This window comes from Doryrhamphus excisus, linkage group LG5, assembly GCF_037039965.1.
Source record: "Doryrhamphus excisus strain RoL-2023G ecotype Guam linkage group LG5, RoL_Dexc_Guam_v1.1, whole genome shotgun sequence".
NCBI lineage: Eukaryota > Metazoa > Chordata > Actinopteri > Syngnathiformes > Syngnathidae > Doryrhamphus > Doryrhamphus excisus.
In genome coordinates this window covers 1661736-1689247 of record NC_136361.1, presented here as the reverse complement: position 1 = coordinate 1689247, position 27512 = coordinate 1661736, and the positions used below count along the sequence as shown (strand labels likewise).

General features: G+C 45.1%; 2 protein-coding genes and 1 long non-coding RNA gene across 7 annotated transcripts in view; 1 reads left to right on the top strand and 2 right to left on the bottom strand.

Moving 5' to 3' along the window:
• The window catches only part of abca4a (ATP-binding cassette, sub-family A (ABC1), member 4a), a 24890-nt gene extending 23758 nt beyond the window's left edge, over positions 1 to 1132 (bottom strand). For both annotated transcript variants that reach the window (XM_058060464.2, XM_078790560.1), the window contains exons 1-3: positions 1004 to 1132; positions 788 to 900; positions 10 to 103 (exon numbers count right to left, since the gene is read on the bottom strand). In XM_058060464.2, coding sequence (XP_057916447.2) covers positions 10 to 103; positions 788 to 853 — 160 coding nt within the window. In that variant the 5' untranslated portion in view covers positions 854 to 900; positions 1004 to 1132. The remainder of the gene's footprint in view (positions 1 to 9; positions 104 to 787; positions 901 to 1003) is intronic.
• LOC131108985 (uncharacterized) overlaps positions 1 to 10716 on the top strand; it is a 22109-nt gene extending 11393 nt beyond the window's left edge. Inside the window, exon 7 of one of the 2 annotated variants that reach the window (XR_013627367.1) lies at positions 9984 to 10716. This is a non-coding gene — a long non-coding RNA (uncharacterized LOC131108985). The remainder of the gene's footprint in view (positions 1 to 9983) is intronic. The other variant, XR_013627368.1, reaches the window with a different exon arrangement.
• arhgap29a (Rho GTPase activating protein 29a) lies at positions 1387 to 27485 on the bottom strand. Of its 3 annotated transcripts, none has more exons than XM_058060469.2 (23): positions 27304 to 27485; positions 26230 to 26626; positions 12990 to 13133; positions 11347 to 11443; positions 11201 to 11267; positions 10419 to 10479; positions 9974 to 10114; positions 9185 to 9249; positions 8993 to 9103; positions 8833 to 8913; positions 8304 to 8483; positions 8105 to 8242; positions 7856 to 8022; positions 6795 to 6940; positions 6613 to 6729; positions 5991 to 6089; positions 5770 to 5933; positions 4994 to 5182; positions 4753 to 4890; positions 4186 to 4421; positions 3784 to 4099; positions 3608 to 3701; positions 1387 to 3216 (listed from the first exon to the last, which is right to left on the bottom strand). In XM_058060469.2, the coding sequence occupies exons 2-23, from the start codon at positions 26555 to 26557 to the stop codon at positions 2312 to 2314; spliced, it is 3984 nt and encodes a 1327-aa protein (XP_057916452.2). In that variant the 5' UTR covers positions 26558 to 26626; positions 27304 to 27485; the 3' UTR covers positions 1387 to 2311. The 3 variants fall into 3 exon arrangements, with proteins under 3 accessions (XP_057916452.2, XP_078646687.1, XP_078646688.1); XM_078790561.1 differs by having other exon boundaries at positions 1387 to 3213; XM_078790562.1 differs by lacking the exons at positions 12990 to 13133; positions 26230 to 26626; positions 27304 to 27485 and adding an exon at positions 12058 to 12174.
• Between the last annotated feature and the right edge of the window lie 27 nt (positions 27486 to 27512).

The following is a 27512-nucleotide window of genomic DNA, read 5'->3' as shown; positions in this document are numbered from 1 at the left end:
TGCACTTACATTCGTGCTGGCGGTAGAGTGGGTTCACCCTTCGGAGCCACACCAGTCCCATGAACAAAATAATGGGCCACATGATCTCCATGAAGAAACGCACCTGGGTCGAAAGGAGACACCATTTTCTCTCTTTGGTCCTTTTAAAGATTGTTCCAGTTTGCATCTTTCGGGTCTCCAGATGTCCCTTCAATGGATGCCCTACCCCAAATAGTTGCTGAGTACGCTGTCCTCTTAAATAATAATTTCATAATTATACAAAATATCTTACTGATACGGTATCACCTGGACAGGCAATATATTTAAATAATTATTGGAATAGCTTTTACATAATAATAATGCAAAATGTGATCATATCAGGCATTTAAATCTGTATATGGGGGGGGTTAAATTATGTCATATAAACATTAGTGCTAAAATACTATATGTATTTGGTTTACTGTAAGAGTACAACTGGACTTAGTTGCCAAAGTTTGAACTGGAATATGAAAAAAAAACTAATGTAATATTATCTATTCATGTTTATTAGATTATAAATATTCAGAACCCAGAGCAATGTCTTCTTATGAAACCCATAAATGCTAATAATTCATGTGAAAGGCTCAATACTACACCTGAACTTAAAAATTGACATTTTAGCTGCCTGGCTAAAACAATTAAATATGAAAATGATCATTTTTTCTTTGCATGACTTAGCATTGAAGGGACTGAGGAATTGTTTACGTTCACATCTGCAGGATAAAGCAGCGAAGGGATTCAAACCCACAACGTTATTATTCCATTTTACCCTCTGCCTCCTGCGGACGGTCCAGTTCTTCCACAGCAGGAGTCTGACTTGTATTCCTGCTCCCATGACTCCTCCGTTTCACCCCCAATAGGGGCTGGCTGCAGCCGACGAGCCTGCACCCCCCCCCCAAATGTACCAAAACAGTCAATCTCACATCAGCCTCCATTTGGCAAACCACAATCTGACCCGTGAACATGAACGCAGCACATGGCCTACCTCAGAGGAACACTCGGCCCGGTGATGGATCCCCAATGAAGCGCACATACCAGCACATAGTCCACCGAGCGTGCTGCGGGTTTGCTAACACAGCTCATTTCTAGACTTTGTGAATAGTTAAGCAGATTGATTTAATCTCCTTTCTCAGTGGAGGGAGACGGCCGACACCTCCCAGGCCGCCGTGACCCAAGCACCAGCTCTGCTAATCCTGGGCCCGGCCCGGGAAGTAAACGTTGCCATGTTTCCCGCTCAGAGTCGCCAAAGCCAGCCAATAAACTGGCTTTTTCTGGCGGGGGTCACCATAGCCAAAAAATAACATTTTCCATGATAATTACTTAAAAAAAAAACACTTAAAAACACTTAAACTGAGCCAGCCAAACTTGCCAGATATATTTAATAAGTTACAAAAGTATGCTTCTTCAGATGTACCTGTCTTTTTAAAAGAATCATACAAAATACAAAAGTTACACTTTTTACCCTTTGGTCCCAAAATGGTCCCCCTCATACTGTCAAATTCTAACGCAGCAATATTAGAATTAAGCCGTATTTTGTATTTAAAAATAATGTTTTAAATGGGGAAGAAACATCTACAATATATATTTTTAAATACTTTGCCATTTTCATTGTAAATAATCGATTCTGATGCATTTTTTTTTTGGACGTGCATTTTCCTAACTTTGGTTTATAAGCGGGGGTCCCAAATGGTTCCGGAGGGTAATGTGTAAATATTGATTCAAACACCTTATGGGCCCCCCAGGGTATAAACACATGACAGGTTTAGCTTATTCAGAGAGCAACTGTACAAATACAAAAACAGCTTTGGCTATCAAGAATGTACTAAACCAACCGTCATGGCGTGTTGGAGCCCTCGGCGTCTCGGGCCGTACGTTGGGCTGCATCGGCGCAGGGTCCATGGCAGTATGTCCATACCAACGCAGTTTATTTTTTATTGCTTTATATGCTATGCTTATATGCTTTATAAAGCTGATGATTCCTGTATTTGGGTATCGTGACTACATGCACTATTGTACTATTCAAATATATTTACTTTTTGGTATATAAACATACACAACATATACAAACTATTCACATAAAATGCAATTGCACAGCTTTAAAGTCTATAAATAGTCCAACCTGGTGCCGGTGTGATAAGCGAGTGATCGTCCAAGGATATACTGGGGGGGGGTAATATACATTTTAAGTGCATCCTGGTATGAAAAAGTGGGCTTCGCTTCTCCACACAAGACCACCAGTCTTACGAGACGTATTTCCTTGCCTCTAATGCACTAATGTTAGTGTGAGACTGGATCACACAAAATGAGCTTCTCGGTGTTCCACCTCTTGAAGGCACCTGGACCTTAGTCTTTGGAAAACAGGTCTGCCCTGGTTTGGCCCTGCTTCCTCGGGACCGGGGCTTTGGGATGGCGAGGCGGCCGTCTGCTCCGCCTCAGCGCCCTCCTCGTGAGGCTCATCTACAGACACCTCGATCTCGAGCTCCACTTCGTCCTCGTCGTCCTCGCCCTCCGCCGTTTTGTCTTCAGGACTGTGGAGGGATTTGGTTTTACTCCCAGATGGAGGCTTGTAGAAAGTTCCGGGCGGGGGTTGGAGGGTCCTGGAAGCCCGGTACCCCTTTGACGCGATGTTGAACATGGCAATGTTGCCTTCCCTGAATGTTCTGCCAGGTCGTGCTGAGAGGTCGGAAGGTCCGTTGGCCTGGGCCGTGCTCACGGCCCCCCCGGAGTCCTCAAGGGACAAGCTTAACGGCGCGTGGGGTCTTCCATCTTCCGCTTTAACGTCCGTGCTGTAAACGATTTTAACAGGTCGAGACGCAACTTCGTGCTTGTACTGTTTGTCCCAAGTTCTCCGCAACGTCTGGGTGTCGATCAACGTGCTCCGATGATGCGTGGCCGCCCGCAGCTTGGTGTCGCTTTCATCCACCTCTTGGATGGCCTGGATGCCGTGGTCTCCTTTCCGCTCGTCGTCGTCGGCGCTGGTCCACATGGGATGCTCGTCCGCTCTGCCGCGGGTGTGGCTTTGTTCCGCCGGCATGCTGACCGGTCGGGAGGTCAACCTGTGGCGATGCTGGCGGAGATGCACCCTGGTGGTGGCCGTCACGTGCGGAGAGCGGTAGAGGCCTCGCTCGCTGGGCTTGGAGAGCTCGGTGCTACTTGTGGATAAAACCCCGTTGCAGGCCTTGGAATCCGGTTCATCTGCTTTACCGGGAGAAATCAACAGTTAGAAAACACAAGATGGCGGCTCTCTAAATCAGCCATGATGATACTGTAGACGTTTGACGGAAATATTTTATACATGCGCCCATTTTACATTACATTTCATATTATCTTTAGTATCCATTTATGACATTTCTACAATTTTATAAATCCATAATAGTATTTATAAAATAAGTAGTAGCTATAAAATCCATAATACAATCGAATCTAAACATTAATCATATTACAATTAAATCTAGCCATAAAATACCTGCAAAATCTATTAAAAAATGTATAAAGTAATCTATAATTTAAGTTTACATTATGTAACTATTATATACTCCCCACCATGAATATTTTGTATAGATATTTTAATCCATTTAAAACTACTCACCAGGTTGAAATCCATTTCCTTCCAAGTCCTGAAAGTGGGCAAAGGAATGATGGGAAGGAGTGGAGGAATGTCTCTTAAAGTCCTTGGAGCTGAGCTGGAACGGCAGATGGACAAGTCATCAACGTACTGGACATGACGCACGTCAGAAATGAAGCAACACCACGTCAGATCTTTACCTCCTGGATGTCGCCCACCGACTTGGAGTACCTGCTCAGGTTCTGCTCCTTTTCCTGCTGAGGAAGGCGGACGTCGGGTAACGGCTGAGCGTACACCTCAGTGGGGGAGTTGCCCGTCACGGGACTGAGTGGGACGTCGAAGATCATCTGGTAGTGCCTGATGATGAGCTCCACGATGAGCGCCTGGTAGGGGTAATCCACCAGCGAGGACAGGGCGACGTCTGCGTCTGCCTGCCTCGGTTTGATGAGTGTCGGGCCAAAGATGATCCCCAGGTTCCTCGCCGTCATCTTGTTCTCCTCTGAACGCTCCGTTACCCTGGAGCCAAGGAAAATATTATCAAACTAATCCCCCGACCTGGGATGAGGAGAGAGAACTAGCCTGGGACGAAATTATAGACATACCGGTGCAGATGCTCTATGAGGAACTGCAGCGTCTTGTAGTGAGTGTGCGGCAGCTGCCTCAGGAGGTCCTTGATCTTGAAGAGGATGCGGTTGAGCTCCACGCTGACCTGGGCCGGCATCACCGGGGAGGAACTGAGGCGAAATGCTTCCAAATCTGCCACAATTCCACTTTGGCTTTCTTTGGCCAGGCCGATGAGGTCGTCATAGTAGCGGAAAAGGATGAGCGGCTCCGGAAGCTGACAAAGCAGAAGAAGAGAAGGATCGTTTATGGCACGCCAGCCATCTATTGGCACTTTGTAAAAAAAGTGGTAGGTGGTTGGTTGGTTGTCTTCCTGGTTTGAAAAAATAACTTGGGAGTTATGGGAGTAAAGTGTGGAAAAAACCTCAAGAACATCGGCACAAATAAGCACACTTTACATCCTAAGAACTCTAAGACTTATGACGGACAGATTACTCTTTGTTGTCTAGCAGCGAAACCAAATCCACATGGGTACTTCATGGGTCTATTTACAAATGAAATGGAGGTGCAGGGTTTGGTTGAAGACCACCACGAATCACGGGTCTTACCTGTCTCAGGTAGAGTTTGAGCACATTGCTAATGTCGTGGGGGTAAAGGTCCGACATCTCCACCAGGTCCTTGCCATTCTCAAACGCTTGACACAGCTTCTCCACGCGGGACTTGGCGCCGTTGACGCGGTAGATACCCTTCACGCCGCAAAAACAAACTGTAAACTTATACGGCTTTTACGTGGTATTTGTTAGGTAAAAACGCTTTTTAAAAAAGTAGCTAATATCGTGCTGCACATACCTTCACGTTGAGCGCTCTGGTCTCGATCTCGGAAGTGCACTTGCGGATGATGAACGGAATGCCGTCCTGGCTGTTCTTTGCGGTCTGCGTGAAGTCGACGCCAAAAAGGTGAAGCTTCCTCTGGAGCTTCTTGTGGCCGCACTGGATGGCCAGGCTCTCCAGGCACTTCTTGTGGCAGGCTAACGAACACTGGAAACACAGTTTGACACGTTTGATTCCATCGTTTGAGCAGAACAATAAAATGATCATAAAAATACCTCAAATAGGAAGTGGACCCACAACACAATTTCATCAACTATTCACTTGAAACCTCATCAATTCATGGCTTTCAGATTCTTTCAAGACATGGGTGACTGCCCCCCCCAACCAACCCCCCATCAAATCCAGCAGCTTCCAGGCTTTGACCACAAAAAAGTCACCCCAGCACTTAAGTACTCTGAATTCACAGGAAAAAAAGCAAACCTCTTGAACCGACTCCATGGAGCCTTTCCAAGAAGTGAAGAGCTGCATTCTTGTGTCACTTACTTGTCAAAGCACCCAAGCCACGTATATAACACACCTTTTAGGGAAGAAACATTCCATTAACCCTTCTTTGCCCCCCCCGTCTATGTACAGTGCCTCATAAATATGGAAAGAAACTTGATCCTAACAAAGGAATGGACTCTTCAGGAGTTGGACAAAAGGTCTTTGGTTTCCACTGAAGAGTCAACTTTTCTCTTTATTGGGATATTGAGATGGGGGGGGGTTCTATGACGCTTGGTCATCAATCAATTTACCTCCTCGCACTCGGCTCCTTGAAACACCACCAGGCCATCACACTCTCGACACTTGGAGGGCGCTCGGAGTTTTCTCAGCTTGTGAGTCTGAGCGGCTTTGGACATCTGGGTGTTCCGAAACGGACCCGGGGAGCTGGCGGCCTCCATGACCAGATCACTCAAGCCTGTGGAGTATGCCAGTTAGAACCGGGTCATGCAGACACACATTTTCTAGGACTTACCGTTGTCAGAAGGCGACGGGGGCTCTCGCTCGTCCAGGTCGTCTGCAGACGACATGGTGCCGATGGAGGGGGTTCTGGGTATTTTCCGCCTAAAGTCTCCTGAACAGTACGGCAAAACACACCAGTAAGTCCACATCTCCAGTCCGTTCAATTCCTAGTCTACACCCAAGTCTCTGAATTTAATGCCCCTCTTGTCCAGAGGCGGGGTTTCCTTCTTGACTGATGTCCCGGCAGGGTGGGGGGGGGGGGTCGCAGGTGATTCACACCTCCATTGAATGATGAACGACTTCCAATAGGCTACATAAGCATAAGCAATACAATCCTATGATCCTCCCAGTGGGGGAACACTACTTTCCCATCATGTTATACCCTATTACAGGGGTGACCAACGTGTGGCCCCGGGCCATTTACTGCACGGCCAAATACAATTAAACAAGAAAATTAGCAAAATAATAGAAAAGACTAAATCAGAATAAAGATAAAATATCAAGTCAATATTGTGGTGGCAATATTATTATTAAGAAAAATTAAGATGAAATATTGGGAGCATAAAGTCTTTAATGATTTGATGTGGTAGTTTAGCTGGAGTACAGGTGACGATGACATCGATAAAGGTCTCCACCTGGACTCGCAGTGGGTGAGTCCATGGATCGGGACTCGCTGCTCCCTCCTGCGCTTTCCGAGTCGCTGCACATTCCCCCACCCTGGATCGTCAAATTCATGGACCGAAGCCGAAGTGCTGCATGGAAAAAAAAATGTGTGATTGTTTTGTTTGTTTTACATCAATGATAGGATTAGAAATACCTTGACTGTCCGTGCTGGTCTTGGCTTGCTGGGTGTTGGATCCGTCCACCTCATCAACACCGAGGGGGTCGGACGTGACGGAACCTTGCGACAGGTTACTGTAGGACAAGTGGCTTCCGCTGAGTGTGCGCTTGGCAGGAGGCATTCTGGCAGGGAGACAAAAGTCGAACTTTTACATCCCCCCATGCATGTCCACCCCCCCAGCGAAAGGATTTACATTCTGATATGCATCAAGCAACTATTGAATATTCATGCCATTTAATAATGATTGACTCTACTCATGCTAATTGCTGGTATGCTAACCATTCCAGCTAAAGACCCCATACACCACGGTGCCTTCCATTATTCAGAATGTAGGTCAGCCGTCTATATTTCACCTTTTGTGCTTCTACGTTCCATTTCCTCATGCACTCAGCGAGCCAAATTCCTTTAATCAAGGAAATCAGAGTTGGTGGAAAAGGGGGGGGGGTAAAATAAAACAAAGCCGTCTCTCTAGTTGAGCATCCAGAAGGTCTGACCCATACGAAATCATGTAAATCCAATTGAAGGCCACCTTTTAATGTCTTAATGTCACCGTCACCGAGATTAATAGGCCTGAATCCGGCCTGCATGTTTTGGCATCAGAGGACTTTAACCTGATCAATATCTTATCTGACCAATTGTTAACTGTCGGGGCCGATATGACAACGACAAAGGACCATTAAGAGGAAAATTAGCCTGCGTGTACATGATTTTAGGAAAGGGAACATGACATCATCATACTTAAATATGTCAGCAAAATCCTTTGATATCAGCCTGCGTCAAAAAGCTCCAATAATGGAGTTCGATACAAGCGGTCCATTTCAGACGCCATGCAGCACTTCTTATCAAAAGTCTAACACTACAAATACCCATGTGGATGATTCCGGCTGATATCGCATAGGATCGATTTCCCTATCAGTGGCAATTTCAACTATATACTAATTTCTATCGTGCAGGACGTGGGCCGGCCGTACTTGAATGGAAATTAATTCCAACCAGGATGCGAGGATGGTTTGGGTTTAGCGGTCCGACTATCTCACCCTCCACTCGACGACAGATCCAAGGAGTGGGAGTCGGACAAGCTCTGCACAAACTGGATGTAGCGTTGGCCGGGTTCGTAGCGCTTGGCATTTTCACACAGCCCCTGGTGGTCCACGGGGCGCGACACGGCCTGGGCCTGCTGGAGCTGGAACCAGTTCACCGTCACCTGGAACAGACGATGGCGTGCCGCTTTCAGGCGCCGCTCGCATCACCTTCATGTGCAGGGAATTTGGGAAATGTCGACGTACGGCTTTGAGGGTGAGGTCGCATTGAAAGACCATCTTTCGGAGCTGAGTGATGATTTCGCTCTTGGTGTTGGCCAGATCCAACCTTTTTTCCTCGACGTCAATCTGGCAAGCTCTGCAGTGCTCCCTCGCTTCCCCGGCCTGCCAAAAGAACAACTCGTTAAAGTTCCCATTCACGGATTCGAAATCGATGTTCCGGTACCTTCTGCAGCGCCTCCTCTTCCAGCCGGTGCCGCTTCTCTAGTTTGGCCGCTGCCGCACCGGCGACTCCGCCCATTTGCTCCCCCTCCAGACGGAGGGTGGACACTTTGGCCTTTTCGTACTCCGTCTGACGCTGGTCCTGCAGCATCCGAGCCTTTTTCAGAGCGCTGTCTGCCTCGTGCTGGAAATAGCCAAGGTTTGGTTGAACACAAAAGCAACATGATACCTGCCGTGTTTTCTAATGGACGCTGGAGGGCAGGGGAATTAAAAAACAAAAAAAAAAACGCATTTTCAAGCTTTAAGGCTAAGTGAAATAAAATACAAATATCAGGCATTCAAAGGCGATACCATATGTAGTATTCTACACTGGTCACTAGGTGTCAGTAATGTTACATTGATGTTGCATAGCCACCGCAGGAAGTACTACACCAAACAGGTAATGAAAAAAAATGATGTAAAGGTGACTATGGGGGTGTTAGTTCATGTCTAGAGATCTCTAATGTTTAAAAGTGTATTTTTTTAAGGATCACCATTTTCTTCTGCTTTCTCTGCCACTGCTCCTTCATCTCCTTCCGTAGTTTGTCCAGCTCATTTTTCCGAGTCACCAGCGGCTGGCGGATTAAAAAGACAACACTCTGTTAGCTTATTTCTATTTCTATTCTTCACCCAAAGAGTGCGAATGGGCTTTACCCGCATGTATTTGTTGGTTTGGAGTACAGCCGTGGTGCAGATGACCAGCTGGCTGTACTCGATGTCGTTTTTGAACGCATCCATGTAGATGTCACGGAAAGGCATGAACTCCTGGATTTAGGGGGAGAAAATGTTCACGTGGTTTAGAGAACAGACAGCAAAGGCGGCGGCGGAGCCGCAAAATGGAATCACCTGTTGACTTGCGAGGGTTTTTGCTGATTCGGCCATTTTGCAGTAACTCTTTGCCAACTCGGTATCTGCAAACGCAACCAATGTGTTATCTATCACACATTTCAATTGTGGACACTTTTGTGTCTGGGAATGTCCTTGATCCGGAACTCGGAACGTCACCAACGTTTGTCTGTCTGCCAGATAACGCACGTATTGTACAAGTTGAAAGAGGCCCTTGTGTCACCGCCGTGGTTGGCAGGATGACTAAGTATAACAGTGAAAGCATTCATTAACCTGTGGAATAGCATACATTCACATACCGCGTTCCCAACCTTGAGCATGCCAGTCATGGCCGATGCCAACGGAGCTCAAATCCTAACAGGGATTTGAACCAAAATTACTACATTTGGAGATGCGTTCCGCATTTTGAGTTTCTTTGAGTTTGAAAAAGTTAGCGCTAGGTGTAAGGTTAATTTCCAAGTTGCCATGTGAAATCAATACACCCGGGAGGGATGTTCCCAAAATACTGAAAGTGTTATACTGGGATGTTATCATGGATGTCCTTGTTTCTACTAGCTCACAACTAGCATGAACTGTAAACTAAAATATATACAGTATATTTAAAACTTTGAACTCTGACTCAATGCTGCATTTTAAGACCTACATTTTACATAACGCACATGAAAACAAAGATAAAGTTCCATCGTAAAGATAGTGTGTGAAATGTTTGGTACAATGTACAAAAAGTAAAATACAAAAAAAGAGTTGCCACAATGCCAACACTGACTCTTCCTTCCTTCCTTGACTCACCCATATTCAGACGTTTCTCCACCCACGCCAGCACGTCTTTGGTGTACTTGGACCAGGCCTTGGCGTAGCCTAGCACCAGCTCCACCCCGTTGTCCTGCTGTAGCAGCGTCCTGTCCACGTCTTCCACCCGCAGTGGCGATCCTGTGACAATGGCAGGAACCGCGGACTTATGCATGACTGGCAACGCTCCTGTCGACGCTTGTGAGTAGGACATGTTTGGTAATATCTGTTACTGCCAGCCGAGCGGCCGCGTCCACTCTGACCTTGAGTGAGAGGCATACAGGCTAATACCGTTTGAAGGTAATTACGGCTAACCGAGTGGCCCATGGATTAATAAGTGGTGGAGAAGTAGTCGCCGGGCAGACACTTTTTGGATTTCTCTTTACTCAAGCCACTTTTTACAGCGTGCTGCTAAAATACATAATGTTATAGTGATCTGCCTTACCTGGCGGATCATCTTTCTCAGGGCCGGATCCTCCAGATTCCAGGGGGAGGTTGTCAAAAGACTGAAACCAGATTAAAACACACACACACACACAATGTTTCAGACCAAACACATGTTTAAACAACACAGAATAACAATACAGTCATCCCTTTGAAGGCGTCACTCATTGTTTTGCAATAATATATTAATCATGTTCTATTAGTCAGAAATATCCATATTTCAGCTAATTTTGTGTACTTTCTGTCCAAAGCATTTTCAAGTATAAAAATTGACAATTAAAGATGCATTTAAAGGTATTGCCATATGTAATATTGTAATATCAGCCACGAGGTGGGTGGTGTGGGTGAGACACACAAGCACCAGACCTTGATCACCGGAACAACAGGCTTTATTGCAGGTTTTAAAATAATCGAAACGCATTCCTAGCAACACATGCAAGCGTCACTTCGAAAATATGTCTTATTTTGTTTTATGTTTACTATGCTGGGAAAAGGAGTGTCAAGGTGGCGAGGGATTTCATATTAGAGGGGTCTAAAAATGTTTGCAAAGTCGTAAACCGGTTTCCTGATCTCCTACTTTGTGGAAATTTCCTATCACTGTCGGGTTCTCATGTGACCCCCAGTGAAGCCGATGCTCCGCTGGGGAATGAATCACACCTTTTGGTCTGACAAGTCAAGGCCGCTACGTCACATCCTGGCTTCAGCAGGACTCTGAATCATTTTAGCCTTCCTCTTTGGATTCATTCATTCAGTTTGTGGAAACTTGGATATACGATAACTTACTCTGCTCCTCTTGCTGAGGGGGAGCCCCAATCCATTCTCCGCATCTCCCATAAGGAAGTCAGACACTCTGGAAAATAAACATCTTATTATCTTAGCATGCATTCTGAGGCAGAAGAAGACGCGTGCGTGTCAGCGGCGATGCTTACACATTGCCAAAGGTGAATGCCAACTTTTCGATTGCCGAGTGGATCTCGCCGGAAAGCCTCTGCTTGTCCTCTTGGTTCACCTCCTTAAAATTCACTCCTGTCAAATTTGAGATGGGGTGAGATGAAGTTTCCCTGAAGCAAACCTACATTCAGGTCACTGGAGACTTCCTGCTCAGACGCCGCTCAACTGTCTTCTTGCGTGACTCATCGAGATCTTAAAAAGTATGAAAAATAAAAGCCTCATTGGCAATTCCATCCCGGGCATTCAAAACCTTGACGCTAACGTAGAAGCTAAAGCTTTGAGTGTGTAGAAATGGGCTGTAATCTGCAAATGCAGTAGTTTCCTGCAGCAAATCAAAACACTGCGATGACTGAGGACAGAATGGGGGAAAAACAGCAGGGTAAATATGGCTGTAATCAGTCTTCACAATAAACTTCCTCTCCTGACCGCGCAAAGAGAAAATAAACCAGATCCTCCAAACCAGTCCAATAAATCAGTGATGTCACCGAGCGTTCTGACGCCTTGCCTGAGGAAACTCCGTCCTTCCTTCCATTGGAACAATGGAGATTTCTAGAGTTCACGTCTACAAAGCCACCACTGCATTTGGAAAAAGGCTCGGACATCACTTCCTGGATGGTTTCTGAAACTTGTCTTAAAGCACACAACGGGAGCACCGCCACCCTACCAAATGTCAAGCCATGGTTGCCCACCTGAATCCTGGAATCTTCAACTTATTCAAGAGAAAGTTCCATCTGGAATCATCACAATCCTTGAACCAGACGTTTGAGCCAATCGTCCAATGCTGCTCGCGTCATATTTTCCTCAATAGAGCAAAATTTTTTAATCAAAGAAAACAAGACTTAAATATATCCAGGGAAAAAAACGAGCGAGGATTCCGACGCAAGGACGTGGTCCTGGGATCCTCTGTCAGTCGGCCCAAACCATCGAGTCATCACCATTGAACGCACGCAACTCACTTATGCGCCTACACCTCTGCTGCTGTCCAACCCCTAACCCCCCCAACAGGACATCCTGAGCCTTGCTGGAATACAATGCCAGTGCTCGCACAGGCCCCAACCAGTGGTCCCAACATGGAAGTTACATCATGGAGGAAAAATTAGTATTGTTTCACTGGAAAAGAACAACACTTCATGCAAAGGGGGAATAGATAAAAGTATGCCAGGAAGATCTGACATAAACACAAGTGAAAATAAACGGTTCCAAGACGTAAAAAATTGAGGCAATCATAAGAAATAATCACTTTAAAGCCTGAATTAGAAAAACTTCTTGTCAAATAAGTATGAAAAATTGCAATATACATTTGTACAATTTTGAAAAAAATGTATGTATGCGTTATAACAGCATCATAATAATAATAATCCCCGTCACATGTGGTACTCCTCATAACACAACGTTACGAGAGATATGGTTTGGAAGCTGTAAACCTCTACTCCGTCATCTTGTGGAATTCCTCTCCCAAACACAGAGAGGAGGACATTACACTAGTAAACCGTCAAGGAGGAATGAGTAGATAAGATAAAACAAGACGAAAAACAGGTTAGTGTTGAAGCTCGTTGATTGGCCGACCAGAGAAGATTTGATGAGTCAAGAGGGGGGGGGGGGCTGGACATTACAAACTCACCCTTGACTAAACTGGCCACAGTTCCAGCTGTGCTCAGCAGTTCGGCGGAGTTGAGGCTCGGCTGTTTGTTGATGACGGCGTTCAGGACGGCGAGCATCTCCCCGAGACGTTCGTGGACGACCTGATGGAAGTTGTCGTGGTGCTCTGGAAAGTCAAAAGTAGCAGATGTCAGCAATGCCCCCAAAAACGGATGTCTTATCGGACTGCGGGTCTGGGACCGTTAGGGTTCTGGTTGACCTGTACGTGTCCCAGTGTGGGACGTTGTACCCGAACCGTAACCTAGGCAACATGCACTCTTTTTGTGAATGGGTTTCAATTGTTAGCAACTGTCCGACAATACCTTGGGTTTTAGAGGGACCAAATGAATATGAACCAAAGTGGTTTGGTCCATTGCTGTTTTCCAAAGTCAAACTGATGTGTGAACATCTTGGTTTTCCGAAAACAAAGATCATTGGTCTGCTTTCATGGATGACTGAGGAAATTAAATTTAATTATTCACAAGAGAGGCTGAAATCAGGATATTTTTTTCATCAAAAAACAATCCAATAAATACTAACATAGTTGATTAATTGGGGAACTGGTTTAACTATCAATTATTCACAGGTGATGCCATTGTCATGCATGACATCATCTGTATAACAAGCTCAAAAATAATCATTTAGCTGTGTGAAAGAGTCTTGACTATGTAGAAGCAATGCAGATTGAGGTTTTCTTGTGCCACGCTGCTACCCCCTTAGTTCCGATGTCCAACCTTTTTGGTGGAAGATCAGGTTTAACAAACATTCCCACATCACTACCAGGAAAAAAAAAAAATCAAGGACGTGAAAATTGTCTATCGTCAAACGTCCAAATGAACGGCGCACCCATACTGGCAAAGAGCATCCCTACATGACATTCCGGCTCTGCTGGTTTAAAGGGTGGCCATGGCAGCCATGTCAAACGACTACCATCCATTCACAGCAGTTGTGGTCAACACTAAAGCAGTCAATGGTCTGTCTAGGCAACAAGACCATAAAGCAGGGATGGCAGAGGGATTGCAGAACCTACATAGAGAACTCCAAGCTGAAAGCCAAGTGCATAAACAACCATGACCTATTGAGACCTTTCTACAATTAGAAGTTTGCAAGTCTGTTAATCAGAAGCCCCCTTTAAAGAGAAATGATGAGGTAAGAAACCCTGAAAAGACAGCCAATGAGAAGGGTGGGAATTGATGTTCTGCCATGGAGTCGGCGAGCTAACCAGCCCCAAAGCAGCTGACTACTATGTCTTGGACTAGTCTACAGACCTCTAATTTCCCACTGCCCACATGCCATCTGCAATTAAACATGGAACGGGAGGATGCTTGCTTTACTGCGAACAAGCTTTTTAAAGCTGCAGCGGCCATGTCCATTTCAAACATGCGGCCACAGAACGCTACAAATTATAAAGACGTGGCGTTACACAACCAGGGCGGCTGGCTCACAGTCCTGTTCTGCACCCCCTCTCCGCCCTCCAACAAAACCGCATCCCACACGGACGGTCAAAGCCACATTTGCGCTGATGATCACCCCTGGATTACCTCCTCATGGAGAAGGGGATCAGAAAGACTTTAGCTGTCACCCATTTTTCCTTTTATTCATTAGCTCTCTTTGGAGTTGGACAAATAGGGCAACCGCCGAAGCTAATACTCGCCGGGTCTGCGTGGCTATATTGACAATGCTAGCCGTGGCGTTCCGGGAAATCCAGCCAGCTAAACAGTATGTGACAAGTTCCCAGTGGGAGGGGAAACATGTTGACAGGGAAAAAAACATCAGCTGAAAAAAGAAAAACAAAGACGTCGGCACGCGTCCCAAGATATGCAAACCGCCTGTAAAAAAAAAAAAAAAAAAAAAAATGTTTTTCTCAAATTAGCAGAGATTTCATTAATTTTGTATAAAAATACAAACGTAAATAAAACAGCATATACATTATAAATATATCCGTTGAATGACAAATATCCCGTGCAGCCAATGATCTCAGCCGGCCAAAAGCTTCTCCCCAGGATCTGGAGACGCCGCGCTCTTCTCCATGGCAACCATCTTCATTCATCTTCATCAGATGTCACACACAGCTCCTTCGGCTGCTGAGAACCTGGTAGCGTTTCATCACAAAAGCTTCCTTCCTTTTTGTTTCAGCCACCGGAAAACACATTTGGGGAAAAAGCGTTCCCGGGTTAGAATGGGAATTTTCACTTTTTAAATAAAGTTTAGATACATTAAGATATACACAGTACAACTGTTATATATGTACTGTACATATGTGTATATTGGTCTAGAACAGGGGTGGGCAAACTACGGCCCGGGGGCCACATCCGGCCCGCCAAGTGTTTGAATACGGCCCGCCCAATCTTTCCAAAGTATTTCATTTAAACTCAACATACAACCTGGCATCATGGCCTGAGCCAACCTTTTGATGGTTTTATCAATTTCGTTTTTTGACATAGTCTGTTGTTTACAAAGTGCTCCTGAAAAATGGGACACAAGCACATAATAATAATAATAATAATTATTATTATTAGATTATTATAATTATTATATTAATGCTAATTATTATATTAATTATATATATTATTGTTATATTTGCATATTTTATGTAATAATAATATAATAATAATTATTTTAATTTTATTGTAATTATTATAATATTTTATTATTTTTTAAATATAAATATAAAATAATAAATAACAGCAGATTGCATGACAATTTGACAGATACAATAATACAATAAAACAGTAAATATAAAAATAAAAATAATTGCCCACCCCTGGTCTAGAACCACACCAATTAATCATTTATCCTATTAATCAGCAACTATTTACTTCAGCCTCTCCATTTCCTTAGTCGTTCATGAAAGCATCTATTATCTTTGCTAACACATTTCAATCAGGCTTTAGGACCCGCCACATGCTTCTGGTACTATGGACCACTCAGTCCTCATCTCCCATCTCGAAAACTGTGTTGGTCTACGTGGGTCTGTACTAACATGGTTCATGTCATATCTCACAAAGAGGACTTTTTCAGTCGTGATCAATGACTTTTCTTTGAAAAACCACTCCCCTCTGCTGTGGTGTGCCACAAGGTTCCATCCTTGGACCTACCTTATTTTCACTGGACATGCTACCATGATGTACAGGCATCAAAGACCTGGCTCCAGCAAACCTGGCTCAGCTTTTAACTTTCCGTCAGGTGATGTTATGCGTTATAAAAAAACTTTGGTTTGATTTGGATTTGATTAATCAAAACGAGCTTCAGATTAATCAACCCTAAAAATAATTTAGTTGCAACCCTAATGTGGTCAAAGTTTCAATGTTTACAACACATGGCTTCAAACACGGCCCTTAATTGGTCTTAGTCAGTTAAGATGCCATGATTAATGGTTAAATCCCCCACCCTCCCCCCGTCCCCCCAAATCGTTCCAGCACAGGTTTTACAACCCATTCATCGTCTGAGAAACCAAATCCCGCGTACAGGAGGCATCAACCTAGTGGTTTATTATGGACTACCCTAAACCTTGAATGCCCACAAGATGGAGGGGCTTTCCTTTAAAAAAAAAAGAAGCCTTCAATGGCCAATGTGTGGCCTATTGGACCATCTTTAATTGAGGCTAATTAGCACGACATTATGGCTGCATGCACCAGCACAGCAAGGCGCAGGATCAAGTAAAGAACTGCTTTTCTGCGAGGAACACAAAGAGAAGAAGACCAGTTCCCACCAGGAAGGCTATCCGGGACATCTCGTTTCAGCAGCTGTATTCCTGTTCTTTAGGAGAACGTTACGTTGTGGGAAGATCCTTCTGTCCACAGGGAAAAGCGGAGTTTGAAGTACAGACTTGTTTGAGGGCAGAAACCGCCCCCATTGTCCCTGGGGCCACCGGCAAACAGTGGGACGGGTCACCTCATGGGCTTGACCACATGAAACATTTATGGAACAATAAAATGCAACAGCTTTTCACCTTTCCCGGGAAAGAGGATTCAAGCGTGTCTGTGTGTGTGTGTGTGCACGTCTTTGTCCATCTGTGATAGTCGGCGGTGGGAGGATGGTAAGGCGTGATCGGGGAGGAGTTGGAGGGAGCATGGCAGGAAAAACAAGAAAGGAGAAGGGGGTTGTGTGTTATTTTGGTGTGGTACACTTCCGATGGGATTTGTCCCAACTTTACCCCGGCACCGCACATCCCGGCTTCAGCAGGGGTTATGAGAGCGTGAGCGACATTCCACGGCATAATAAGGTCTGCTGAATGAAAGCTACGGAGGGATCAGACCTTGATCCTGATGAGAAGGAGGCCGCGGATCAGGAGCTCCTCGCGGGCTGCCAGAAACACATTGCCGGGCTTTTACTTCATTAGCGTCATGGAAACCCGACATTCCTGCCTCTTGTTTGGTCGTGGGGACGGGAGTTGCCGCGAGGGGCGGAGGGGGATCCATAATGAAAACATTGTCAGATTACTCACCGTCAAAATGACACCTCAATAAAACACTCGGACACGTCGCTGCAGTTCTCTAGACTTTCTTTATGCGGTTGACAAGCATTCCTTAATCGGTGATGTTCCCCTACAAGCCTTAATCCCGAGATTTGCGCCATCTTTATGGGAACAAGTATAACCAAAAATGGATGTGTGCGGTTCATCTAAGGCAGGGGTCTCAAACTCAATTTACCTGGAGGCCACTGGGGCTAGGGTCTGGGCAAGGTTTTAAAAAAAAAACAAAAAACGCATTTATTAAAAACAGAAAAATATACAAACTTTTTCAGTACTTTGGTTCCAATTTTCTACAATAAAAGCTCTGATCAAATATCTTAATTTTTATTTTTCTGCACAAAATAAGATGAAAAATAAACAAATCAAGAATAAAGAAAATCAATCAGTAATAAATAAATATATTAATAATAAAACGCCAAACAATAAAAACTTAAGAAACCACATATAGTTGGTGGGTAGACATTTTTTTTTTCAGATTAAAATGAACAAAGCATTATTAGAGCCCTGCAGACATGACAAAACACGACTATAGTCACATTTATACTCTTTTTATTTACAACATATTGCGCAACTGCAGGGTCTTGAGACACATGCTAACTCGCAAACTAGAGAGCTAGCGACCTAAACGGTAGCCTTCAAGTTATTTCCTTTCAACTTAAATAGCCAAAAACTTACCACTTCCACACGGATAGGGAGGATAACTATTAACAGTTATTTAACCTTTAACATGAACATGAATCAAACGTAGTAATTTTTTCTGGGTACATGATACCATACAGCATCCATATCAAACTTTCATATCAGGGCGGGGGCCTCAAACGAGTGTCCTGCGGGCCACATTTGGCCCACGGGCCGCGTGTTTGAGACCCTTGATCTAAGGATTTCCTCATGCAAATAGAATGTAGCTGCTCTCCCTCACGGGTAAAAGACTAATTACCATCGGCAATTTGTATCAATGACATGACACAAAACTTCCAATAGTGGCGGAGTAGACGCGATGACTTGGCAGCATTCTTTTCACGGCAACACTCGGCCATGCTCAATCACGCATTGCAAATGGTGGGAGCAATGTATTATTTATGCTTCACAACATCTGAGGGGTCGGGGCGCTTGTGGTCACAAAGCGAGTGTGAAATCACTTAACACGTCACAACTGGGTCCACACAGGTCCGATCACACGGAGGCTGCTCACGGCGAAGGCGGGGGCCGTGGGTGGGGGGGGTAATCACATCTAATGAGTGATGTAAAACATAGATTCGGTCAAATTAAGTCCGACCACAATTAGAAGTTTCAGTCGCACCTTAAGTCGCTAAACAGGATTTTATAATAGCAGCTCTTCCTAAGACAACCCGGCTTGTTCATGACTTGGATTCGTATTCGGAAGGCAACATGTAGAACCGTGTGACTTCCTGCCCGCTAAGAACGCCCACGCCAGATTTCAATGATCTGCACAAGGACATTTTGTGAAGTGGCTCCACTTAACCTTTCACACATGGGCAGGGTCCTTGCAGCGGGGGGGCCATTGCAACCTTCATTGTAACCACACATGATCCATCTCTACTGCGGCATCCCCCGTCAAGTACAAAGAGATGTTTTGCAAAACAGACCCGGGAGATGCAGCACCTTCCACCCACGTCGGGGGCCGACTTGGTGGGCTACTCCCATTTTTCAAGGTTGTTAACTTGACCGTTGAATAAACAAAGCTAAGAGCTTGAAGTAGTGTTTTGACAAAGACATAAAATCATCTTACCTCAGCTGTAAACGTCAAGCCAGACATGGTCATGTATGACATAAGTCGAAGGAGACCAGATGATTTTATTCATGTTTACCCATCTTCTCCAGCTCTTGGCTTCTTAGCATAGAAATGAGAGACCCAGTGTGAAGTGAGGAATTTGTTTTCCTCCCCATTCTTCCGAGGAGCCGTCCCAGTGAGGAAAGACAGGCAACCCTTCTCTTTAGATACCACCCCCCCCAAATCACCACCTCCACCACGGAGTGTTGATGCAAAGCTCTGAAGGCTGGCATTCCAACTATGCTCTCGGCTTTCTTTAAGAGAAACCGCAGATCCTCCCACCGTGGAACCTCCATCTGGCAGCCAAACTGGTCAGGCTTTGGCGTTAGAAGCCCACGCTTGTTCCGCACAATGTGTATTCCCGGCAAAGGGACAGCGGTGGGGCCAGGAAGCGGAGATGGCCCCCTTTTTAGTGCACCTGTCAAGGGGCAGAACGAGGAGGTGAGGGGCCGAGTCTGAGAACAAGAGGGGCGGCTATTTGGCTTTACTATCATCCTAATCATGAGTGAAAGGGCTTTGTGAACTTGAAAGCCTGCCTTCAATGAAAGCGACTGTCAGGACTATTAGGGGATTTTATGGACTAAAATGTACCCCATAAAACTCTTCCACAGCACCAAACATCAACATGGCGGCTTTAAGGCAAGATTTTGAAATTATTTTCCCGATATGTGGCCAGTTCAGAACCCTCGTTGTTCGGATATTAGGGTTGGGGCTCTCGGGGTACTTCATGTTCATCTGCTTCCCTTCCACACTAATGTTGGCTCACGCCTCCATAGCCACAATTTCCTGCATCATTTCTATGATCAGGTTTGATTCTCACAAGACATGACAGACTCCGTCCTGGCCCGGATCGGCTTCAGGCTCAAGTCTGTTTACTCGCACGTCAAACACCGGCTCCTGTCTTCCCGCTCGGCAACGACAGCACGGCAGAGTCTCCCGTCAGGTTCACTGGCCTTTAGCGTCATGTGACCTGGCCACATGCAAGCAGGCCCATAAAGGTGGTCTTGACATTTTGGTTCTAGGTTTACAGAGTCCTTTTGGATCAAAAGTGCTGCATTGTTGTCTGTTTGAAAATGCACATTGGTGAATTAATGCCATTGTGCCTAATTCCATGGGACTTTAATCCAAAGCAGGGACAGGGGCCGCAGATTCAGGGGCTTCTTAAGATTATTCAGAGGGATAAAACTGCTGCCTTTGTTTAAAAACTTTAATTCCACAGGCACAAGGGGTCATTTCTTCACACGAGCACAGGGATTAAGGCGGCCATCCTGGTGCACAGATAGATATCGTATATGTGAGATGCTAAACTATGGGCAGGGAACGCCAAAGAAAAGACGTTTATAGTTTAGTGGCCAGTTGTCTATCAAAGGTTGTCACGATGCCACACTTGAATCTTATGGAAGAGCTTAAAATCCTTTATAATTTAACACCACCTTCTGTGATTTTGGTGCCTAAGATTAGCTTGTTGAAATATAACCAATTTTTCACCTGACTTGATGCTCAAAACCAAAATGGCCGACTTCCTGTTTGTTTTGGAACATAGGTTCTTGAGACTTTTTTTGCGTCTCCACCAAATTTCCAAACAGTCCATAAAACTGGTGGCAGAGGCTAATTTTTTTCCCCCAAATTTAAAGGGGGCGCTACTGAGTAAATTTTCTGAGTTTGTGTTTGAGACTCCTGAAAATATCGATTTTTTTTTTTTTTTTGCCGGACCTGACACGTTTTCATGCCCTCAAGTAAACTGAAAATAATACTTTTCAGCTTCAAACAGACGGCTATTGCCTCATAAATACATTATGCAGTACAGTATAGCATATAAGCCTGCACTGTATTCAGATGTGAAGGGTTCAACTCCCAATACGATGTTTAAAAATACGCATGTCTCCTCATTCGTTGATTCTCAAGTGTGGGAGTCCTCGAGCTCTATCGAAATGTGTGGCAGACAAAAAAAAAAAAAAAAGAGTGCCCATAACCATAAATCTTCCTCTGGGGTGGTGGGAAGGAAGGAAAACTGAGAGGACGTTCCCTCAGGTTCCAAACTGAAAACAGCTTCAAATCTCAGCGTGCCGTTAAAGCTATTAAACGTGACACGTTGGTGCGTCTTTGCCACCTGTACGCAAGGTGGCATCGTGGTTGGATGGCGGCGTTTGGCGTTTAGCGCTTGGCGCATCGTGCCATGCGTCCTTTTGAAAAGACCAAGTGATTAAAGAGGAAGATGCCATATGTCACACAAACTTTAATCCCGTCCCAAAAAGATCAAATTCTAGCATAGCAATCGCCGTGCGACTCAATTACGCTAATGTCATAAATCCTTTTAGGCAGCTTAATTAGCAAGATAAGCACCCGCTACGATTAAATCGAGAAGATATTCCTCGAGTGCCTCACAAAAGTGGAGTATCTTGATCTTCACCATTTTCCTCCCCGAGTTAGAAAAAAACATTTGGGATGATTTACGCTGGCTTTAAATGCAGGCTGAGTGAAAGAACCATAAAAGGAACTTTTTGGGAGGCTTGCGATGCTTTACAGCCAATCCCGGACCCAGTGGGATCCGCTGTCTAAACACGGCAGAGTTAAAGCCTCCACAGAAAGTCTGGAATGGCTCGGTGAGAAGTCCAAGTAGGGCTAATTTCAGGCCAGTATCTCACATGCAAATCACTGAAATAGACTTTGGGCTTTCTCCGAGGACCTGCGCCGGAATTAGTTTCCCAGAAAGCTGAACTGTCTTTGACGATGATCGGTCTCAACCTTGTCCTGCGGTGTCCAAACGTAGTGATGATGATATTTCATTTCCTTTTTGCTCTTTTTCCTTTTCCAAAAATTTTAACCAAAATTTTCTTTTCGTGTATAGAATAATAATCCAAGTCCACTAAATGCTGATGGTGGTTACGTGTACCGCTGTGTGTCATTCTCTCTGTATGTTCGTTACGCAACACCTCGTGTGCTATTCGCTTAGCAAAGACTGATTAACCCAAAGACTCCTCTGACTCAACAGCAAGTGATTCAGCTGACAGAGGCATATAGGCGCCGGTAAATGATGAAATATTCATTTTATTCCGGCTTAGATGGAATATCAGGCCGCAGCTGCCACGGTTGGCATTGACAGGATTCCTCAGTGGGCCTTGTGTCACCTCACTCGGTCTGAGATTGATGATTAATGAATGCACTGCATTCTAATCTGGAGTTATGAAAGTGAAACCTAACGCAACCAGGCTGTTCTTCTCGACTGCTGCCGTGCGACAAGAGAGGCGTTTCCAGCTGGGCGCTTGGTTGTGCCATTCGCTTACTATGCCACCAGATGACTTTAGGTGCCCTGTGGACAACACACAGCTGCAGATATCCGCTGGAGAAATAGATATCTAATGAAACAGGGGTTGCCAAAGAACCAAAAGCATGTGGATATTTTTGAATCTGAAGTGAAATAATCTAGGGCTGCACGGCGGTCAAGTGGTTAGCGCGCAGACCTCACAGCTACGAGACCCAAGTTCAATCCCACTCCTCGTGGATGTTCTTGTGCATGTGTGGGTTTTCTCCAGAGACTCCAGTTTCCTCCTCCAATCCAAAAACATGATACCTTAATTGGTGACTCCATAGGTATGAATGTGGGTGTGAATGGTGCCCTGTGATTGGCTGGCAACCAGTTCAGGGTGTAACCCGCCTTTCACTTAAAGACAGCTGGGATAGGCTCCAGCACCCCTGTGACCCTCGTGAGAATAAGCGGTAGAAAATGAATGAAATAATCTATTCCAGACAACCTTAAGATTTAGTTGTTGTTCTGAAGACCAATTTAAGAAACAATGCCTGGCAACACCCTGCCCCGCTCCGGCTTGACTTGTTGTCGGTGCAGTTTTCATGCTTCTGTGGTTGACACACAAAATCATTCTGCTTGGCAGAGCCCCAAGGTGCACACACAGACGACACACCTTCACTGCCCAAAATACATCTTCTACATGCTCAATTTACACTTGTGGAAAACGTGGAAGAACATCATCAGCAGGTTCTGCTGCTGTAGCACTTTAGCGCTTTGTCTCCCCAAAAGCCATGCTTCTGTCAGGTTTTAATTTCGCAACTTTCTTGTGTTAATATTTGCACTTCTTCTGCAACCTACTTTTCAAAAAAAATACAACTTTTCCTGTTTACATCTTGTTTAATATTTTACCTTTATGCTACTAAAATGAAATTACCCACATATTCTTGGAACATTCAACTTTTTCCATCAATATTTTTACTTTATTCTTGTAAAAAAAACGGCAAATCTTTTGTTTTCTTGTTAAATTCGGTACGAGGTGCATTATTTAAAAAAAACACCTTAAACTGTATTATGGAAAGCAGGAAGTGAACAAATGTAACAGTTACTGATTGTAAAAGTACCAGATGGAGAAGTAGGATTTAATAAGATTTACTTCTTTCTACTCCTTTTGGACATGTGGAACTGGGAACTGATTATGGGATGCACTCAATTGGAATCTGATGCATGTTCAAATGAAATAAAACCATTACCAATTTTTTTTTTTCGCATGCGGCCTTTATGTCAATTATTATTTGTACTTAATGTCCAAATGTACAAAATGGTTAATTGTCGAGGCTGTTGATAGAAAACCTTTGCTATGTAATATGATGGAGCGCCTTGGAGGACCAGAGAGACCACCCCCGCGTCTCATATGGTCTCATGATGGCCTCTGTGACCCCAGTGAGGACCGAACTCCAAATAATAATCCCCCCCATTTACCCACATGTCCCTCACAAGCGTGCAGTGGACTGGGCCATAACCGAACAGCGCCATACAGCAGAGGATGACACCCGTGGAAGCGCGTCAACAACTTCTCACGGCAGAAGTCAGCCATGCGCGCGTCATGGGCTGTGGCCAGCCATGCGATAATAACCATGTAAGGACGCACCGCCAGTCAAAACAAACATCAAATGTCTTATTTGGAGGAGCTGGCTGAGGAGACCCCACGGGGGGGCATTCTCACAGGCCAAAGCTATTCTGGACTTGGGAACAGTGTCCACTTCTGCCAAAGCCGCCCGTTGATTACAGCATGCGAGTGTGGAGGAGACGTCTCCGGGTGGTGGTGGGGGGGGCACAATGGGAGTCACGCTCACATCATTGACCGTGAATGCAGCTGTGAAGGGACTTGGGGCAAGTAGCTGAATATTGCTCTGCACTGTGTGATAAAGAGGAGAGGAGGAAAGGGGGGGGGGCGTCCTTTTGGTCACTTTCAGTGGCTGACCCGAGCAATGAAAGGTTTGAACTTTAGTGATGCAGCACGAGGACAATACGGTCATAAATTCAAGTGGGGGGGGTTTAAATCACGTCCAATCTCAGTGCCACTCATTGACTCGAAACAATCTGTTAGCTGTCTCGGCCTCAACAATACCACTTCCACACATGACAACAAGTTCTTCCACTACACCCCCCCCTTGTATGTTATTTCTGCATCCTCAAACATTCTCTTTCCAGGGTTTTCAAAAGCACAATGGACTCTTGACTACTTTCCTCAATAGTAGATGGTTTGTTTCCAACATCCTAATCAGGCTCAGCCCCCCAAATCTGCCTTTTCCTGTATTTAGCCAAAACAAGCTCTAATGGGAATACTCGCTCACATGTTAGCATCTATTGTGAGCCACCGCATCCGCATAACTGATCTGTGTTTATTGAACCAGGGCTTTTTTTTTTTTGGTTTGAAGTTTGAATCCGCTTCAAAGTAATTACATTTTACAGCGAGGACCGATTATGAACCGGTTTCTTTGACGTGTTTGACAGCTCATGTTGACATTGTCACACGGTGGCGAGATTACGGCGAACGTGTCTCAAGCTGGAAAAGCTTCGCACGTGTTTCAAGTACAGTCGGTCCGCACAGATTCCATGATTTCTTTTCTCCGCTTTGATTCCCGATACAACAATTGATGAACCGTTTACATGAAGGACTGTGGGAGGCCTGTTATCAGGTTTAGAGCGGGGGGGGGGGGGGGGGGGTTTCACACTCAAACAGCAGGGTCATGTGACAAAACTTCCAATGAATGTTAACACAGTAAAGAACTTTTTACGACCAGGTTCTAGTACAGTAGGCCACATATTCAGTGTTAACACAGTAAATACTACTACTACTACTACTACTACTACTAAGAGTATAATCAAATACCTTAACCCGAAACATGCAACTTTAGCCTGTGATAGGCTCCAGCATACCCCTGCGACCCTAGGAGGATAAGCAGCATCAAAAAGGGATAGATGGACCTAACTTTTTACAACACCAGTACTGCAAAGCATGCTGGGAGTGCTAGTACAGTCGGTCCCTTGCAGTTCGGCATTTCAATCGTTTAAATGAATAATCGGGAGGCCTCGGTCTCACAATCAAACTGGAAGGTGACGACACAGAACAACTACAACTGTGTCAACACAGGAAACGCCAACTACTACTATCAATATAACAACTTCAGTGTAGGGGCAACGGAATATCACACGATTTGAAGCAACCTTTGACGAAACGGCGTCGTCCCTCGTGTCAAATGCCTCAAGGAACCAGAAAGTACAGGAGCCTGCTGATCTGTGACCTCCACTTAGCACCTTCAATGCACAAAACCTACCAAGGCGCCATCCCGGACCCTTCACGTTCTCTGCCAATCGCTGCTGTCTCGAAGGTGCTGTTTTGGAAGGAGGAAGTCTACCAAAATGTGCTGCAGTTTTTCTGCATGAAATGCGATAAACATGACGCCCTTCTGTCTGTCCGTCAGTCAGACTTGTCAGCACCTTGTTTCATTGCATTCTCGACCAGTTACAGTGCAATAACCTCCAAAAGGGCCAGATAAGACTGTTTGTGTGGCCGTGCAGTCAAGGCCACATTGGGACAAAATAAGCAAAGAGGATTGTGGATTGTGGACACTTGACCGACATTTTTATTGCAGTACAAAACCTTCAGATGGAAATGATTTGGCAGAAAACGGAAGTCGAACTCATACCTGTGAGGGTGAAGACTTCCTTGAAGCGGAGCAGCACTTCAGCAAACTTGCGTATGTCGCCGACGGTCTGCATGATGTAGTTGGGGTCCGAGGCCAGGCTCTCCAGGCTGGTTGAGTGCATGGGGGGGCCCTTGGACACCCTGCCTAGCAGGGACGAGCCCACGGTGGCAGTGTTGGCTGAGCTCAAGCTGGAACTGGAGCCGGACAATCGAGTCATCCCGAGAGGGGGTTTGGTTCCTCCGCCGCCTCCACCTGCCGCACCAGCACCACCACCGCTACCAGTACTGGAACCTCCACCGGTGCTGTGGCGCAGCATGGCAGCCAGCATGCTTTCTTGGTCCAGAGGTTCAACTTGGGGCTCAAACCCAACCCGGCAACGCAGCAAGGATGAGGGGTGCTGCCAAAACAGACGCTTGTTGGATTAGTAAAACCCCAATATCAGAAACGTAACCAATGATGCTCTTAATTTGAAGTTTCAACGCAAAGAACCGCTCTGAACACGGAAGTACGATGCTCTTCATGTCAGAGATCTGCGAGATCTCGCCAAAGCATTTCGAGATCTCGCCTCGCAAAAGTTTTGCGAACTCTAGCAAATTATGTTAGGCTTTTTTTGGCCATCATTTTTGTCTCCATGTCCTCCTGCAACTTCTCAGCCGTTCAAGTGTCAACAACACCGCTTTGAGACATAAAAGCAATGATGCTGTTTTAATGCTGATGTAATAACACTGAAGTAAATGCGGTGCGAGCGGCTATTAATGCATTGTTACAATCCAACAGCTAGTGCGTATAATATTAAGTACCTCCTCTCTATAAAACAGAAACCACAACAACCTACCGCAGTAAATTTAATATTCTAAGTTATACTGGGAAAAGGTTAAAATGCCACATTTCTGGATAAAACGGTATTGTTGTCACAAGCAATGACCTCAGAAAAGTGTCATTATTTCAACTCAGCCACACCTAAATGCACAAGAACTAAATATCAAGCTGATCCAAAAAGGTCAAACAATGTTGCGTTCAGGAGACTAAGTTCGACAAAGTTGGAAAAACTTGTGAGCACATAAACATACGAACCCGGTGCAGTATCCGGAAACATTGCAGCCTGCGAGGGAAGCGTGAAAAGACCAGCCGGGTGAGTTGACAAAAAAGCCAAAATAGTCCGCATAAAGATTCGTTTGTTGTATCCAAACTCCAAACTCCGTCACTGTCTGATCGTGTGCACTCCCTTTGCTTTGTGACATTCGCTTTTATGTGAGCTTCTCCTTTAACAACAGGTGCTAGCT